The following is an 18401-nucleotide window of genomic DNA, read 5'->3' as shown; positions in this document are numbered from 1 at the left end:
AGGTGTCCAAACACAAAGTCTGACAAAGAACATTCTCTCCTCCCCCCACCGCCCCCAAGAATGTACCATGTTTCTGCATTTTCTGTTGGCTCATCTGCACCATACTGTTGACTTTTATTAGTTTTCCCAAATATCTAGACAGACAGGTTAGAGCCTCTGTTTGTCAGTTTTAATGGTTCTACATGAAATGGGTTTGGGTAGTTCAACCTAGTGCTTAGTGCGCATGGATGAATAACACAAAGCTGTGTTTCAGGCATTAATCTTACCCCATAGGGACCACAAGGATTGCAGGTGTGGGAAATGGAAAGATTCAAGCAGGGAGTGCTCAGACACATTGTTGGAGTAAGGTAAAGGAAAAGTGACTTGGTAGTTGGCTGTACTACCTTTAACCTTGAAACACTTGATGCTGACCCTGGGTGACAAACTGTAATAAGTCTTCTTCTCAAGTCTTGCATGTCAAGACTGTAAAACTGAACCCGAAAATGGAGGAAAGACAGGAAAAAGAAATTCCCATTTGGTTAAAACTCATACATCATACAGTTTGCTGTTGGTATATTGAGTGATTTCCAAGATCAGGACAAGCTTTCTTGTCCACTGGAAGAGTCAATATTCACTGGTATAAGTATAGAAGACATACAATTCATGTACTGTACTTCTCCAACACAGTGCAATCTTCAACATAAAATAGGTTTAGATCTATGCACGTTACACCCATCTGTCTGGTCTTTTACTTTGCAGTGTTGAATCAGTAAAGGTGTGGTTAAGGGGGCTGGTGGTAAGGCAGGTTGTTTAGTAGAGTACAGTAGATCAATGTGGTGAAAGCTCACCATTCCTTGTGTCATGAGCCACTTGTCTATAGGCTCAATGTCTGGATTGTAAGCTCTAATGTTCAGCTGCATCAGTTACAGAACATTCCCACAGGCCCAGCAGTAAAAGAAAATCAGGCCAAAGCCAAGAAAGGAGAAGAGAAAGAAATCCACATCAGATTACTGTAGAATATCTTCAACACACTGCTACACTTTTTAGGCAAAAATCAAATATTTGCACAAAAGTAATGACTTTCACCTTCAAAGTAATAAAAGTAATGGATAGTTATGAATGAATTACAAAAGACTATCTGCAGCTTTGAAGTTGATACAACATCAAAAATAAAGAACCTTTTATTTACCTTTGTAATATTCCCCAACCACCATTTCTATAGCGTACCCTGGCAAAATGATTAGTTTAGCATGATTCTGTGTTAAAACCGTTTGGAGTAATAAACAGATTACATGGTCAAGCAGAACTACAAACTCGGGCACAAATGTACGCAGGTAAGCTTGTAAATATCCACCAGAAACAATGCGCTTGAACAGGAGATCCTTTCAACCCAAATGTATTTAACCAAGAAGCACATTACCAAATCATGCTTGCATGCCTCAAAAGCAGCTGATATTAAAAATCATACTTGAACATAGCTCTATGCTCCCATTAATCCGTAATGACTACAGCAGTATTTCTGCACCAGCGTTCACGTTGCTACTTTATTCTCAGATTGTGACCCGAGCAAGGCTTAAGAGTCCATTCACTTCTCAAGTTCTACTTCAGCATATTCAATGTTGCTATGATTCACATCCTGTGAAATTCAGTAGGTAAGTGCATCATAATATAATCTACATAGACCAAGATCGTAGACCTGGCGAGAATTTGCGCAGGGGTGAAATGCTGTAAACACTACAATGAGCTCATGTGCTCAGAATTATCCGGCTTACTTTCTGCTCCCAAGTCTCAGTTCCCCTGTCGGATCACTATCTAGGGGGCCTTTGTTGGAAGGACAGTATTGAGCTTGGCTGTGTTTCCCTCCCCTCAACAAATCAAGTAATCAGCAAGGACTCACTGGCCAGGATTTTCCATGCCTGCTGGCATCCGGCGCGTTCAGTGGCGTGAGTGGACAATAGGGTACGATCGGTTTCATGACGGTGTGAATCCAGTTCGTGATCGTCCACTCAGCCTGCTGATGGCGGGCCGCATTCTCTGCCATTGGACATCAGAAACCTCATTGTAATACATCAGCATATCATCATTAGGCTGCCTGCTGGAATCGTCCCCCCCACTGGTTCGTCTGCCCACATCAGTGGGAAAGCATGCCGGTGTAGAACATGTCTTAACAACTGTGATGTGCAGAAGTTGAGACTTACCCACCAGGGCTTTGCTCACATCATGGACATCTGAGGAGCAGATCTTCCTGCTGATATCCGACACGAACAGCACACTGGAGGAACGTCCATAGCATGCTGGGTGGTTTCTCATGAACATGGCTCTGCTGCGAAGCACCGCATGAAGTTGGATAGTCACCATTGATGCTCACAACGGATGACGGTCCAGGTGGTGGGATGGGAAGGGCTAAGCTCAGCTGGGAGAGGAAGGGGTGTCGGGGGGGGTGTCGGGGGGGGGGGAAATGAAGGTGTTGGGGGCCGGGTAGGGAGAACAGGGGAGAAGACAGCAATTGGGGAGGTAGGTGTAAGGGGTGTGGAAGATGCAGGGGAAGGGGTGCGGACAGAAGAGGGTGTCCGGGGGCAAGAAGGGGTGCAGAGAGGGGAGGATGTCCGGGGAAGATTTGGGGGGGCGGGGGGGGAGAAATTAAGGATGAAGTAGTAAGGATGGTAGAAGGAGTCAGAAAGGGGGAGGTACTAAGTGGGGGGAGGGAAGTGCAGATGAACGTGCATGTGAGGGGTTGGATAGGTCCATGTCTGTCTCCTGGGGAGCGAACTGAGGGTGGGTGAGAAATGGAGGAAGGGTGAGAATGACCAAGGGCAGAGTGAGACGAGAGGGTGAGGGTTTGATGGTAGTGATAGAAGGGACAGCGAGGATGGTTGGTGGGGACCCGGAGGCAGACACGGACCTTGTGGGTTGGAAGGAGGATGTCGGGGAGGTGCATGTGGATGGGGGTGGGATTTTCGGGAAGGAAGGGAACATACACGTTCACCTGGACATCCCCGAAGGAAAAGGGTTGCAGCTAGTAGGTCAGCTCTGATGGACAACTGAAGGCCAACCCCAGTAGGCAGCTTTCAGAATGCTTTGGACATTGTGATGAGTGTGAGGATCTGTGTGCATGGGAGTGTGCTTGCATGAAGTTCTGCAAGACCCTGACATGCACACGCACACACACACACACACACACACATCCCCCCCCCCCCCCCCCCCCCCCCCCACCCCCCTGAAGTCCACCTCTTCACTGGAGGAGTCCTCTTGGCTGCAGGTGAGGACGTGGATGGAGCTGAGTAACTGGCTGGCTGAGGGTGTTGGTCCTTTGGCAGAGCTCCCTGTGAACCAAAGTAGAGATAAGTAGTGCATGGCAGCAAAGTCAAAAGCAGGAGAGAGAGAGCACTCACAGTTGCATTGAGGGAGGGATGATGTGGTGCAGGATCCTCAGGTGGGTGTACGCCACCAACTTCACCGTCACCGCAGGCACAGTCCACATCCTCACCAGTCAGCACGATGGCACGCTCCTCAAAGTGAGTGAGGGGCTTAACGTGGGCCACTCCACCCCTGGTGTGGGACCTCTCCCTGATGTGAGCAGGCTTTGCCTGCATGAAAACAGATGGAGTGAGAGCAGGACGCATGGCACTACATGGAGCGTTTGTGTGTTGCGCAGCACGATGGACAGGAATGAGGATGAGAGCTCAAGAGGATATGACCCTGTGAGAGTTAGTGGTGTTGTCCCTTGAGGTGTGAGATCCCTGTGGATGTGTGATGGGTTTGAGAATGATGAGAAGAGGGAGTTACCGTAGCGGAACGGATGAGACCATTCATCCTGTAGTGAAACTGGGTGGCTGTCCTCTTTTGCAGGGCATTGACGCTGACCACCGTTGCCACGGCCTCCCAAACCTGGTTGGTAATGCTGTTGCCCATCCTGCGCCAGAGCGGGGGTAGAGGACATCGCGGCGGGCCTCCATGACATCCAAAAGGCGTTCCAGTGACACATCACCAAACCTGGGGGCTGCAGTCTTCTTGCAGTTTGTGGACATCTTCCCTGCAGTAGTCAAGGCCTGGAAGCACTGGGATGTGTGCTGGACTTTCAATATGGCGCCTGGCGTGATGAAGCGGTGAAGTGATGGCGGGCAGGCGAATGAGACCACGCTCGCCATTGAAACAGCATGTTTCCCGGGAATGCATAAATAACGTGGCAGGATTGGATGATATGGCGTGTAAACCCGCCATCGCGGCTGGTAGGTAAAACGTCATTTTTGCCTGCCTGCTACCCTACTAAGGGCAAATCTGGGATGATTCCGCCCACTGTTAATGTTGAACTTGTGCTGCAATAGAGTACATGTTTTAAGTTCGTAATTAAGAGCTGCTATCCCCAATTGGGGAAGGATTAGGAATTCATTGCAAGAGTATAAAAACTAGTTCACACTGACAGTTTGGGGCACAAGGGAGGGCGATGGGGGAACTGGAATAGCCTCTATTTACTCTGCAGTCTTGGAAATAAACCTATCTTAAAAAAAGGTACAGGCTGGCTTCAGACCCATTCTTTCTTTAAAATGAGTATTGTAGTTAACACTTATCTCTCATCTATAGAGAACTGTTATTCGAGTTAGGTAACAAAGCTGCCACGGTCCCAGCACTAATTGAAGAGAGGGGGCAAGGTGAGAAAGTGTGGGGGCAGGGGGGAGAAATTAACTCAAAGTATTTGCAACTAGGAAAATAAAATGAGATATTTTTCTGAATAAAGAACATTACACAATAAAGCACACTTTGGAGCTCAATACTGTTCACTCCAACAACAAAAAAGTGAAGCAGGACTAAGCACACCCTCATGGTTCAGATGGTTTATCCAAGCATTGCAACATCAGTCTTAAATTTCATTGTTCTCTTCCATTACTTGGTTTCCCGTCTAACTCCAAAAATCTATCAATTATTCTTAAAATTTAAACGCATTTTGGCACACAAATGTGGCTACAGTTCTTGAACAATGATTAAATGGATCTGAATTTTTAATTTACCTGAGCCACGTGCAAAGTATCATAGGGTACATAAAATTAGAGAGATGAATATGTGGCTCAAAGACTGGTATGGGAGAAGTGGGTTCTGGTTCTTGGGGCACTGACACCAGTACTGGGGAAAGTGGAGGCTGTACCGTTCGAGCAGTCAACAGCTGACTTGAGCTGGAGCAAGTGTTCTAGCAAGCCACATAATTAGGGAAGTGGAGAGGGTTTTAAACTAAATAGTGGGAGCAACTGATCAAATTTGGGAAGATGTGGTAAATCAGAGTCAAGAAAAGGCAAGAGATAAAGGTATTAATGTGAGAAATGAAAAACAGACTGTGACAGGAAGGGGTAGAGTACAGAAAGTACAAATCTAAGAGTAAAATCAGCAGATAAGGCTAGAGGTTACAAAAATACTAAAAAGGACAAAACTAAAGGCTCCATATCTGAATGCATGTAGCATTCGAAACAAAACAGATGAACTGATAGTGCAAATAGAAATAAATAAGTACAAATTGATAGCATAGACATGGCAGCAGGATGACAGATTGGGACCTGAATATTGAAAGCTATTTAGGCAGGACAGGAAGCTAGGAAAAGGTGGAGGGCTGGCTCTACTAATTAACGACGGTAGCACAATAGAGAGGGATGACCCAAGTTCAGGAAACCAGGATGTAGAAACGATTTGGGTAAAGATGAGAAATGATAAAGGCAGGAAGTAACTTGTGGGAGTGGTGTACAAGCTCCCCGAAAGGTAACCGTATGGTAGAATGGGGTAAAAAGAAAGACATCATGAGAGCTTGTCAGAAAGGTATGGCGATAATCATTGGGGAGTTTAATCTTCATATAGACTGGGAAAGTCAGATGGGCAAAGGTAGCCTAGATGAGGAACTCAATGCTTTCAGGATAGTTTCTTAGAACAGCACACTCTGGCACGAACCAGAGAGCAGGTTAAGCTCGACCTGGTATTGTGCAATGAGATAGGATTAATTAATGACCTCAGTGAAGGCACCTCTAGGTAGCAGCAACCATAATATGATTGCATTTTACATTGAGTTTGAGGGAGAAGAGATGGTCTGAGACTAGTATTTTAAATTTAAATAAGGGAAATTATGAGGGCATGAAAGCACAACCAGTCAAAGTGAGCTGGCAAATTAGGTTAAGGGATAGGTCCTTAGAGATGCAGTGGCAGACACTGAAGGGGATATCTCAGAGTACACACATTCCAACGGGAGGGTCCACTATCCGTGGTTAACTAAAAAAAATTAAAGATAGTATCAAACAAAGAAAAAGCATACAATTGCATAAAGATGGGTGGCAGGTCAGAAGATTGGACAGAATATAAAACACAGCAAAGAATGACCAAAAGATAGATAAGGAAGGAAAAAATTAGAGCACGGGAGGAAGCGAACTAGAAACATAAAGACAGATAGTAAGAGTTTCTATAGGTATTTTAAAAAGAAAAAAAAAGTTAAAAAGTGAACACTGGTCCTATTGAAAATGAGTATGGCAAGGAGTTGGGGGAGGGGGAGAATTACAATCACCAGGGAAGTGATACTGAGAAAATTGTTGGAGCTGTGGGCTGACAAGTCTCAGCTCCTGATGGACTTCATCCTTCGGTCTTGAAAGAAGTGGCTAGTGGGATAGTTCAAGCATTGGTTTTAAATTTTCCAAAATTCCATAGATTTGGGGGAAGGTTCCATTAGATTGGAAAATAGTGAATGTAACTCCTTCATTCAAAAAGGAGGGGGGGGAGATGGGGGAAGACAGAAAGCAGGAAACTACTGGGTTGAAGTCAAGCACAACTAAACAACAGCCTTGCCAGCAGCTGGCAAGTAGACAGCCACAAACACAATAGGACGGTCATTTAGTGAAGCATACAGACAAAAAGTTGAGAGCAACAATGAGTAACACTGAAGCGTAAAGGACCACAGAAAAAACAAATTGTTTATAAATGTCACGACTCACTGGGGATAGTGCGCTGTAATATCAAACCCCACTGTTGCCCGAACCGCAATAAATGAGAAAAAGTTTGATCAACCCACCTAACTGTTTAATTTAGGCTAACAGAATACGAGCACCAGGTTTGTAAACTTAATAAGTAAATAACTGTTTATTAAACAAACTGTCATTAACCAGTGGCAAAAGAAAGAAATATGAACTGCTAATTTCTAATTCTATGACCTAAACACTACCCCTTCTTATATCCACATAAAACACAAAGTACTGGATTCGATGGGTTGATTTTGATCGATGTCTCTCAAATTCCTTTCAGTTCTTGATGATGACACGAGGTAGTCTTCAAGCACTTTCAGTCTTTAGTTCACTGGTTGAGCACTTGCCTTTCAATGTTTCTAACAGTGATTTTCCCCTTTGCCTCTTGACAGGGGTTTTCAGAGAAAGAGAGCAGGCTAGAGAGATATATATGGGAAAAAATACTGGAATCTTCCACACAAAGGAGAAAGAGGTTTTTGGTTTTGTTCCTTTCAGACTAGGACCTATTCCGTTACACTCTCATAAAACTGGTCACCTGGTCAGGAGCCAATTAAAATGTTGTCATGCAGTTCCCTTGGTCCAGGACTCCTCCTCAGCACCATCTGTCTTTCATGGCACACTCTCTTCCAGGACTGCAACATTGTATATATCCCTCACACTGTTCCAGTGGACATGTCTTTTAGCTGCAGTCACTAATTTTACCACAGTCCAATAGAAAATAAAAAAGATATGTTCCTTACAATAATCCTCAAGGACACAGGTAATTATCCAGAAACAAAGATCAAGGAGTTGTAGCTTTTTTTTGTTATTTCATACAATTATCCTGGGATCCAATTCATTAAAATGACAAATGCATTTCCAGAAATGAACATTCTATAAGATGTAGAGACTATACCATGCATGTTTACTTACGATGTCACAGAGCTGGTGCCTGTCAGATTTTAAATTAAAAACTGCTATGGTGGACAGACTGGTGTACAAGAAACAACAGCAGCCTCCCCTCCCAAGAATAAATGATCTATGATGAGTGCTGACAAAAACAAAGTTTGAGCTATTCCATTTTGATATTCAAATCTAAATCTGTCCATTCAGATTAACGAATACGAAACTTCAGTTAAGTAATAAACTTAGTCGAGCCATGTAGATCGTAGCAAATTGCACAAATCTTATTTTCACCTAAAGCAGAAGTCTATTATAGCTAATACAATCCATAAAAAAATTTGAGAAAAGTAGGTTTGGAGTGAAAGTTTACTTTGTCCCCAGCTGTAATTTGAACTTGATCTATTATGTGGAAGATGTTATATAAGTTTAAGCAGTGATTGTTGCTATTGTCATTTTTAAACTGGTATGTGGGGATAAACTGACGACAGAACATTTTATCCTCCCTTGCTGTGGAAAAGCATTTGGCCTATACGCAACTTCTCTGGAACAAGACAGTCAAAAATCAGGGAATCACCACCTCAAATCTGCAGAATTTTGAAGTGGCTGCAACCTACTTCACAATACGTATTTCTCTAACTGTATTAGATTTAGCCATTGGATATACATTGATTTTGTAGGTGCTAACATTACAGAAACCATTTGTGTTTTAGAAATGCTGGTCGATCTAGCAGTTGATATATTGGAGATTTGTGTTATGTCATTGAATATAAGCTTACACATGTCATTTCCCAAACCTTGCATTAATCTCAACCATAACACTGGGTACAATGTCATGCAAAGGCATTTGTGCTTCCCTACACAGTCCATGAGTATATACAAGGGACTGTGCTGCTTTATTCCAGCTGCTACAAAGCTGTGGTGAGGGAGGGAAGGAAGGAAAGAAAGGGAAAGAGGAAAGAAAGGGAAAGAGGAAAGAAAGGGAAAGAGGAAAGAAAGGGAAAGAGGAAAGAAAGGGAAAGAGGAAAGAAAGGGAAAGAGGAAAGAAAGGGAAAGAGGAAAGAAAGTGAAAGAGGAAAGAAAGTAAAAGAGGAAAGAAAGTGAAAGAGGAAAGAAAGTAAAAGAGGAAAGAAAGTAAAAGAGGAAAGAAAGGAAAAGAGGAAAGAAAGGAAAAGAGGAAAGAAAGGAAAAGAGGAAAGAAAGGAAAAGAGGAAAGAAAGGAAAAGAGGAAAGGGAGGCAGGAAAGGGAGGCAGGAAAGGGAGGCAGGAAAGGGAGGCAGGAAAGGGAGGCAGGAAAGGGAGGCAGGAAAGGGAGGCAGGAAAGGAAAGGAGGAAAGAAAAAAAAAAGGAAAAAAGGAAGGAAAGAAAAAAAAGGAAAGAAAGAAAGGAAAAAAGGAAGGAAGGTAAAAAAGGAAGTGAAAAAAGGAAGGAAGGAAAAAAAGGAAGGATGGAAAGAAAAAGGATGGAAAAAAAAGGAAGGATGGAAAAAAAAGAAGGGAAAAAAGGAAGGAAGGAAGGAAGGAAGGAAGGAAGGAAGGAAGGAAGGAAGGAAGAGAAAGAAAGAGAGAAGGGAGAAAGGGGAAAGAGAGAATGGAGGAGAAAGAGAGAAGGGAGGAGTGGGAGAGGGAGTCGAGAGCCCATGGCCTTTGGCCAAGAGCAATACAAGGGGGATGATGTTCTATTAAAGTGCCATGGAAATTTAGCACTCAGAAAAGGATTAACACGAGCCTTATACTTGAGCAGAGGAATATGAATAAAGCAACATCTAGTGGCATCTTTGGGACTGTCGATTAAACTGAAAGCAACTATACAGCCAACTGTGGTAGCACACAGCATGCAAGACAATAAAATGCACATAGCTAAAATACAAAAGGTCTTCTTTTAAATTGAATTTCTCAGATATATTTTTCATTTTCATTTGGCATAACTAGCAAACTACACATGGATGGTTTAATCACCCATCTTTCAACTGAAATACCAAAACAGTTTACTATTGTGAAAGAATTTAAACATATACATGGAAGGAATTTTTTCTTTCAATTCAAAGACATATTACAAAAATTAAAGCTCTTACCACTGCTGCATTATTTTGTCGAACATCAATGGCAGTTGCCAAACCTCCAATTGACTGCAAGTCCTCATATGTTACACTACAAGCAAGAAATATACATTTCAAACATTTGCAGTAGATAGGCATTCAATGGGAAGTTACAACTCCCCGTGTGCAACTATCACACGCGTTCATATTCAGACTTAGGTGCACTTACTTTTTGCGCTGATCAGCCAGAGAATTACTTCTGGTCTGTGCAAACATATCAAAGTTAGCCGAATCTTCAGCATCCGGATTGCAGTTGGTCAATGAGCTCAGGGTACCACTAACACTATCAGCACCCAGGTCTGAAAGAAAAGTCAATAGCAGTTACACCAGTATCAGGGTGTAGCTAATAAAACAAACTACTTCATACAAAAGCAAAAACATTTGATGCTGGAAACCTGCAATAAAAATAGAAACTGCACAAAATACACAGATCTGGCAGCATCTGTCGAGAGAGAAACAGAGTTAACATTTCAGGTCAATGACCTTTCATTATAACTGGAAAATGTTAGAGCGGTGACAGGTTTAAAGCAAGTATAGCGGCCGGGAAAGTGGGGTGGGGAAGGTAGAGCAAAAGGAAAGGTCCCTGATAGGGTGCAAGACAGGAGAGATTAAATGACAAAAGGGACAAGAGTGCAAGGCAAAAGGGGGTGATAATGTGTTATGATCCCATTTGATGTTACTATTGGACAAGCCTGATCCCAGGTTCCCACAAATAGAAAAAATGTATAAATTGAACTTAAAGATATGACTTTATTCCTAACACCCACAAATACAGACATAACTTACTTAAACTCTCTAATCCCTAACACCATTCCCTTGAAAGAAAGGAAGCTTCACAACAGTGAAGGTTTCTTTACAATGACCTTACATCCACCTCATAAAACTTATCATAAACCTCTGACAATAGCTTATTACATACTATACAAATATATTTCCCAATTATACATGTCATATTGTACCATACAAATATGTTAAACAAAGTCAATAAATGCAACAAGATTAGCAGAATTTGTACATCATAGCATTATCATAACTCAACCTTTCAACTCTTCTCCATAATCCACAAACTATATGATGCCTCTCCTCTACAGATTTTGAATGTGATTTTGCAAACTGTCCACTTAGCCTGGATTCCAACTGCTGTATCTTGTGTATTAGCACCGGCAAGCACTTGTAAATCAGCATCTCTGATCATTGACCTGAAAAGGTCATTTTACACTTTGTTGATAATTCTTAATTTCCAATTCTGCAGGCACGTTAGCTGTTTTTGTACTGCCCACTACTTGGATTACTCAGTAGTGTTACTTAGATCAGTTCTTTGTTCAACTGGACCACAATTCAGCAAGGTCATTTTACTCACAGGAGCAACTTTAGAACTGTGGCACTCCATACCACACATCTCTCTCCTTTTTTTCCCCAGTTTGCTTTGAAGTTCAAGAATCTCATTGCTTTTTTCACAATGCAATTCTAACAGTTGGTTAGTTGCGGTTTTTAATTCTGCATTCAACCAATTATTCTGATTTACAATCAATTCCTTTTCTTGTTCAAGGTATTTTCCACGATATTTCATAGAGACTACTAATGCTTGAAGTTCATCAAGTTTTAACTGAAGATTGACCTTTGTTAACTCTGCTTCTACAAGTTTATCATTTAGAAATTTCAAGTCCTCAGTCAAGTGTTCTACTTTCTGTGAACACCTCTCAATTGTTCTCACCAATTCTCTTTTTTCATGAGCAAATTCTTCTTTTACACATGAAAGTTGGTTTTCTACATTAATCAGGGGTTCCTTCATTACTGTTATCTGCAATAAGCATCTCATTTTTGGCCATAGCAGTTTTCTGAAGTTTGTTAAGATCAGCATGATCAACTGCCTGCTGCAACACAGTCATTGCCACATTACTGTCTCCACTAGCCAAATCATTACCCAGAATAAAATCTACCCCTGTCATAGGTGAATTAGGAATAATTGCCACCATAATAATTCCATTTATAAAGTGTAAAGTGACTTTGCAAGTTGATTTTACACAAAAAATCAGGTTCATAAATTCCATTAATACTTTTTCCTTCATAAAACTACCCTGAGTACAAATTGTATCATCAGCCACCATGAATGATTGATCTGCTCCTGTATCTCTCCAAACTTTAATCTGTTCACTTATTTTGTTAGAGGAGTAAGGGAACACTTCTCCCTCTGAGACAAAACATTTAGAACTTCAAATAGCTTGACTTCCTTCACCAGAAATCAAAGAAGAATTCTTTGGACTATCCAGAACCATATTCCCCTTTCCTGTTGGTTCTGAGGGAACATGTTTCTCCTGTACCAGTGCTACAGTTTTATCAGCCATTTCCTTAGGATTCCTTAGGTATTCCTACTACTGCAATTGGGTCTACCATTTAATCTCCTGCAATCTGCCCAACCATGTCCCACCTTCGAATCTCACTCCCACCCTCAGCTCCTCCTCACCAGAAAGGAAGGTATTTCCTGGGAATTTCCAACTGTCCCTTTTTTTCCCTGGCTACCTGCCTTCCTTTCACCTTCTATCCTTTTCGGTTTGTGGGTGTGACCAGTTCAGAATCAGCCATTTCTGCTGCCTGTCTAGCTGTTTTAACCCTCTGGTTTTCCACATGGGTTCCAACTACAGGGGGAAGTGAATCTAAATTCTTCCAAGAGAATTATTTCCCTAAGAGCTTCATATGTTGTCTCTACCTTCAATGCCCATATCCAACGGTCAAAATTACTTTGCTTTACCCTCTCAAATTCAATATAGGTCTGCCCAGGCTATTTCCTTATGTTCTGAAAATTCTGCCTGTATTCCTCAGGGGCTAATTCATATACACTTGGAATAGCCTTTTTTACTGCATCACAATCCACTGATACCTCTTCGGACATGATGAGCTCTACCCACCAACCTACTCTTTAAGAGCAATGTAGAGATTTCTTTTGGCCATTTCATTTGCTTAGCCACCTTTTCAAATGAAATAAAGAATGCCTCTGCATCCCTTATCTCAAACTTTGGCAGAGCTTGTACAAATTTAAACATCTCCCCACTAGATTTTGAGTTGAAGACGGTTGTTTCACCATCAGAATCTTCCTCAGCATCTGGGGTTTCTCTGTTAAAGCCCAGCCTTTTAAGCTGGTATTCCCTCTCGTTCCTTCTCTCTTTCCTCCATTGATAACTTCTCTCTCTGGCGGTCAAGTTTTCACTTTTCCATTTCTGTTTTAAATGCTCTCTTTTTCCTTCTCTCTTTCTCCTTCCTTTTCTTTTGCCTCCCATTCAAGTCTTTCATTTGCAACTGAATCTTAGCCAATTCAATTGCCACGCTCTTAGCTCAACTACGTCTGCTTTCCTCGCCCCTATGGGTAATTCTAACTCCAATTTACCTGTCAATTCTGTTGGTTTACAAAAAGTAACTAAGAGTAAGCTAGTCAGCGTTACATTTTCTATCTGTAAAAAAGTCTTAGCAACCCCCAAAGCCATGTTGCATTCCAACCCATATCATAGACCTCACAGCAACTCTAATTCCTATACCCAGTACTTCTGTACCTCCATGTATTCAATTTGTAAAGATTCACAGATCCCACCAATGTTCAAGGATTTCCAATCGCATAAGAGATCCAACCTTATAAACAATAATCCCAGATGAGCCCCCACCTCATGATTCCAGCTGATGTTATGACTCGACAAGCCTGATTCCAGGTTTCACATTTTAACCCACAAATAGAAAAAATAATAAATTGAATTTAAGCTTAAAGATACATCTTATTCCTAACACCCACAAATACAAATATAGCTTACTTAAAGTATCTCTATTTCCTAACAAATGGACAAGAAACAAAAAATGCATCTAAAGGAGGCTCTACACTTCAATCCCCCACCAGAATGGTCTGAGGGCTCTCAGTTTCTTCCTTGAACAGAGGCCCAACCAGTCTCCATCCACCACCTCCTTCCACCTGGCTGAACTTTTTTACACATTGTTGCTATGGGGAACTGGAAAAACCTGCATTTATATGGGATATATGGAACATTCTCTTTTTTCCCCCCCAGTCCTACTTGGATTCCTCCCTAGCTTCTTGCCAATACATTGATCCCTATATTGGTGCAGTTTCCTGCTCTTGCCTGGAATTGGATAGTTTCATCAATTTTGCCACCATTTCCATACTGCTCCCACCTTCACATGGTCCACCTCTGACTCTCCCTTTCCTAACTTGTCTGTCTCTACTTACTGAATAGACCATCGACCAATATCCACTATAGGTCTATCAGGGTGACCAATGCTGTGGGGAAAAAAAAATAAGGGACATTTTGATAGGGGGGTGGGAGGTTGCTGGCACGACCACAGGCCAGAGGGAGTGTCAGCAAGACTGAAGGCCAATGGAGGTGGCGGGGTTCAGGGTACGACGTGCATAGCCTCATCAGGGTTGAGGAGACCCAAAAGAATTGCCCAAAAACAAAAACATGTTCTACGTATGAAAATACTTCACTTACAATCTGCCGCCTTGACCCCTAATGTCCTTGAAGCTCCGCACTGTTCCCAGCACTCAAACACACGCAACTCTACCCAACTCCCTTTCCCCAACGGACATACTCAGCAGCCCCTCTCCCCAAATTCCTCCCCCTTCTAAATCAGTAAACTCCATCCCCCACTTCACCTGAGACTCCAAACCCACACTGCACCCCACAGACTTGGGCCTGCTGCTGGTTGGTTTCTCTTCCAGGTGTCGCCTCAACCGCAAGCGAGCCTCGGGTTGCGCCCTTACTCCTGAGCGAGCCTCCAGCCTGACCCCAAGGCAAGCCTCAGGCTGCGCTGAGACTCCCCTGCCTACCCAGCTCGGGGCTACTGGGCCTCATCCTGGAACCACCCCTTTAGGTCCTTACCTAAAGTACTGAATTTTTACTTGCAAGAGTGAGTACGCGGAGGTTCCGCTCCAGTGCTCCTCATTCCTTCTTGGCTCCAGTCCAACTCCAGGGAGGCATGGGCTGACATCATAGCAGCACATGTGCAGTTACTACCGAAGATACAAGAAGCACAAGACCACCAGAAACACATTACAATGGCGCTCTGGGGAGGAAGCATTACAGAATGCGGGAGAAGTAAAAAAAAAGGGGAAATTCCCATAAAGTATGGGACAGTTGATCACCCTGAGGCCCACTGATTCCTACAACTACATTAACTACACTTCCTCACACCCCGCTTCCTGTAAAGACTCTGTTTCATTCTCCCAGTTTCACCTTCGTATCTGTTCTGACTGTGCAATCTACTAACGTTTCCAATATGTCTCCCTTTTTCCTCAACCGAAAAATTTTCCCTCCAATTTGGCTGACAGGACCCTCAACCGTATCCATTTCATTTCCAGCACTTCTGCTCTCATCCCTTCAACCCCTTCCCCAGACCACTATAGCGTTTCCCTTGCCTTCACCTTCCATATTCAATGCATCATCCTCTTGTTATTTCTTCCACCTCCAGTGTGATGACACTAAACGCAACTTCCTTTCCCAGCACTCTGAAGGGACCATTCCCTCTGCGACACGCTGGTTCTCTCCTCTATCATCCCCAACACCGTCCTCTTCCAACAGCACTTTCGCATGCATGTGCGGGACATGCAACACTTGTCCTTTCCTCCTTTCTTACTATCAAACACTCCTCCTAGGTGAAGCAGCAATTTACTCGTACTCCTTTCCATTTAGTATACTGTATTCACAACTCATGATAGTTTCCTCTACATTAGGGATACTGCTTTGTAAAATATCTCCATTCAGTTTGCAAGGGTGACCCTGAACTTCCAGTCACCTGCCATTTTAATTCTTTACTCCAATCCAACTCTTTTCTTGGCCTCCTAAATTGTTCCAATGAAACTCAAATGTAATCTCCAGGAGCAGCACCTAATCTTTTAATTAGGCACTTAACAGCTGTCTGGACTCAACACAGACTTGAAGAATTTTCGATTGTAACCTCTGCCCATCTCGCTTTGTGTTTTTTGGCTTTGTTTTTGGGCAGCAGAGTTGGCAATGATTCTGTTTTCTCATTTATAACCCCTTGAGACACATCTTTTACTTCTTTACTTGTTCTATTGTCACCCCCTTTTCCCTTGCACCATCATTTATCTCTCCTGTCTTCCACCGTATTATAGGCCTTCCGCTTTTGTCCTATCCTCCCCTCCCCGCTTCCATACTTGCTTTAAACTCGTCATATCTCTAACATTTTTTCCAGTTCCGATGAGGGGCCACTGACCTGAAGCATTATTAACTCATGAATAAAGTTTGGAAATCAGGTTTAGCAACATGAAACAATCTTGTTTTAAAGGTGCTCTCAATATCATTTATCAATTAGGCAGAAATTCATGTTTTGAATTTAGAAAAAAAAAAAGACATGAATGAGGGGTATTTCCTCTAATTGCTATTGGTAGCGAGTTTATAAATGAGTGAGACTATCTCCTCTGTGGTAGCATTCATTTGAGTCACAAGGTTGTGGGTTCAAGTCCAACTCCAAAGATCTGGGCAGAAAATTTAGTCTGACATTCCCTGTGCAGCTCTGAGGGAGTGCTGTACCGCCAGAGGCATTGTCTTTCAATGAGACATTAAACCGAGGCCCTGTCTGCTCCCTTAGGGGGATGTCAAAGGTTCCACTGCATAGCTTGAAGGGCACAGGAGTTCTCCCCATATTTGGCCCTCAACCAACATTACATAAAAGCTTATCTTGTCATCATTTCATTGCTGTTTGTGGGATCTTGCTGTGTGTAATTGGCTGTACATTTCCTATTTTGACTACGTTTCAAAAGGTAGTTCATTGGCTGTAAAAAGCTTTGGAATCTTCTGTGGTCATGAAAACTGCGACATAAATGAGAGTTGTTTCTTCTGTTGATAGTATGGCAGCTGATTCCGATGTCAGATGTAATACCAGTTTTTTTTTTTAAAAACAATGTTACCACACACAGGCACGAGAGGAAATCACCTCACATTGCTCACTGATAGCTGAAGAGGAAAAAGAACACTACCTAACAAAATATTAAGCTTAACAAACTAGAAGGCTCCAGGTTTAATCTTCAAACTAGCTAGTTAGCTAATCTCTGTTGGGTTCCTATAGAGGTGCAATAATTGGACAACATCCCTGGGTTGGAGAGAAGAAATCAGACCAGGATCCTGCTTCTCATCGCTATTGATGGATAGAGATGATTAAGTCAATGTAGTCTCTTTAGCACAAAACATTTTCTCCACAAATCATCTGCAACACCAATAAAAATTGGTTTGGTTTTTTAAAAAAATGTTCACAACCCTTTTTATGTGGCAGGTAGTAATGAAACACAGACATCCTTGAAATACAGTCTAATCTTATCTGCTGAAATCTGATTAACATGCCAACAACCATCCATCACCCTGGAAAGGTTGCATAAAAAAGGTCACGCTGTCATGGGTTTATTGGGTTAATCAAAATAAGGAGTCACCAATCCCAACGTTATCAGCTGACAAAACAACTCTTCACAGCAATTCTTTATATTTGGCAACTGTGATCACATGTTAATGCTTTATTTACTGGGATCCCAAGCAGGAATTAGGGAATTCTGGGTAATTTTGCCGAGGTTAGATAATCTGGCCAGAAAAATAATGAAACAGCTTCCTTACCTAGCCCAGCGAGCTGAGAGGACAGACTGGGAGCAGTCATATTTCCAACCATTGGGCTCACAACTGCAGGGGATCCTGGGCCCAAGTCTATTAGATTATCTGTGTCCGTAACTTCATTCAATACCTAATGAAATGAGAGAGAGAAAAGTGAACAGAATGCATGATATTTTAAAACCTTCCATTTGTTAAAAACTTGTGTAAAACACCCTTTTCACTTATTTTGGTGAAAAGACTCCAAAACCCTTTAATCCACCATTCTCAGAAATTTACACAGGCATTAAATTTGTTGATAGTAGAGCAACAGGGTGCAATTGGAGACATCTAAAAGGAATATATGTCTTAAAATTAATCCCTGTGGTTGCTGAAACAAATAAATTATATAGTGTTTACACAACAACCATGATTCAGCAGATGATCATGTTTAAATCAATTTTTAAAAATGCATTACTTACACCACCTTCTGCATCCTGGCTTCCACGTCCTGATCTGCATTGTTCAAAACTGCACAGAAGACATGAAAAATCAAAAAAAGCCATATGGCTATATATTAGCTGTTAACTTCAAAAGGCTCCAGAATGTCCCCATGGAGATGCACCATAAGAAACCCAAAATCTTCTGCTTAGTTAGTTACTGTTGAAGTTCAGTTTGCTGTGGCATTTCTCACATTGCTGCCTTATAAAACACAAAGACTAGGGCCAGAATTTTGCCTTTGGCATGCAGGCTTGGCGGGGGCGGGCAGGGGCGGTTGGGAAGCCGACTGCCGCCTGTGATCAGGCCCGAAAGGCAATTTCATGCTGGTGGGCCAATTAAGGTGGAAGGAGTGCGAGCCAAGCACATGCGCGT

General features: G+C 42.4%; 1 protein-coding gene across 8 annotated transcripts in view; it reads right to left on the bottom strand.

The window, feature by feature from the left end:
- Positions 1-18401, bottom strand: part of tom1l2b (target of myb1 like 2 membrane trafficking protein b) — a 71959-nt gene that overhangs the window by 15253 nt on the left and 38305 nt on the right. For 5 of the 8 annotated variants that reach the window (XR_013578951.1, XM_078558529.1, XM_078558526.1 and 2 more), the window contains exons 9-12: positions 18011-18059; positions 17559-17682; positions 10109-10238; positions 9916-9991 (exon numbers count right to left, since the gene is read on the bottom strand). Coding sequence is in view for 6 of the 8 variants with exons in the window: in XM_078558529.1 (XP_078414655.1) it covers positions 9916-9991; positions 10109-10238; positions 17559-17682; positions 18011-18059 (379 nt within the window). In the remaining 2 variants the exon portion in view is untranslated. Of the gene's footprint in view, positions 1-827; positions 894-9915; positions 9992-10108; positions 10239-17558; positions 17683-18010; positions 18060-18401 lie in introns of all 8 variants that reach the window. The other 3 variants (XR_013578950.1, XM_078558527.1, XM_078558525.1) reach the window with 1 other exon arrangement.

This window comes from Cetorhinus maximus, chromosome 15, assembly GCF_964194155.1.
Source record: "Cetorhinus maximus chromosome 15, sCetMax3.hap1.1, whole genome shotgun sequence".
NCBI lineage: Eukaryota > Metazoa > Chordata > Chondrichthyes > Lamniformes > Cetorhinidae > Cetorhinus > Cetorhinus maximus.
The sequence above is the reverse complement of the archived record's forward strand: the minus strand, read 5'-3'. Positions and strand labels throughout refer to the sequence as shown.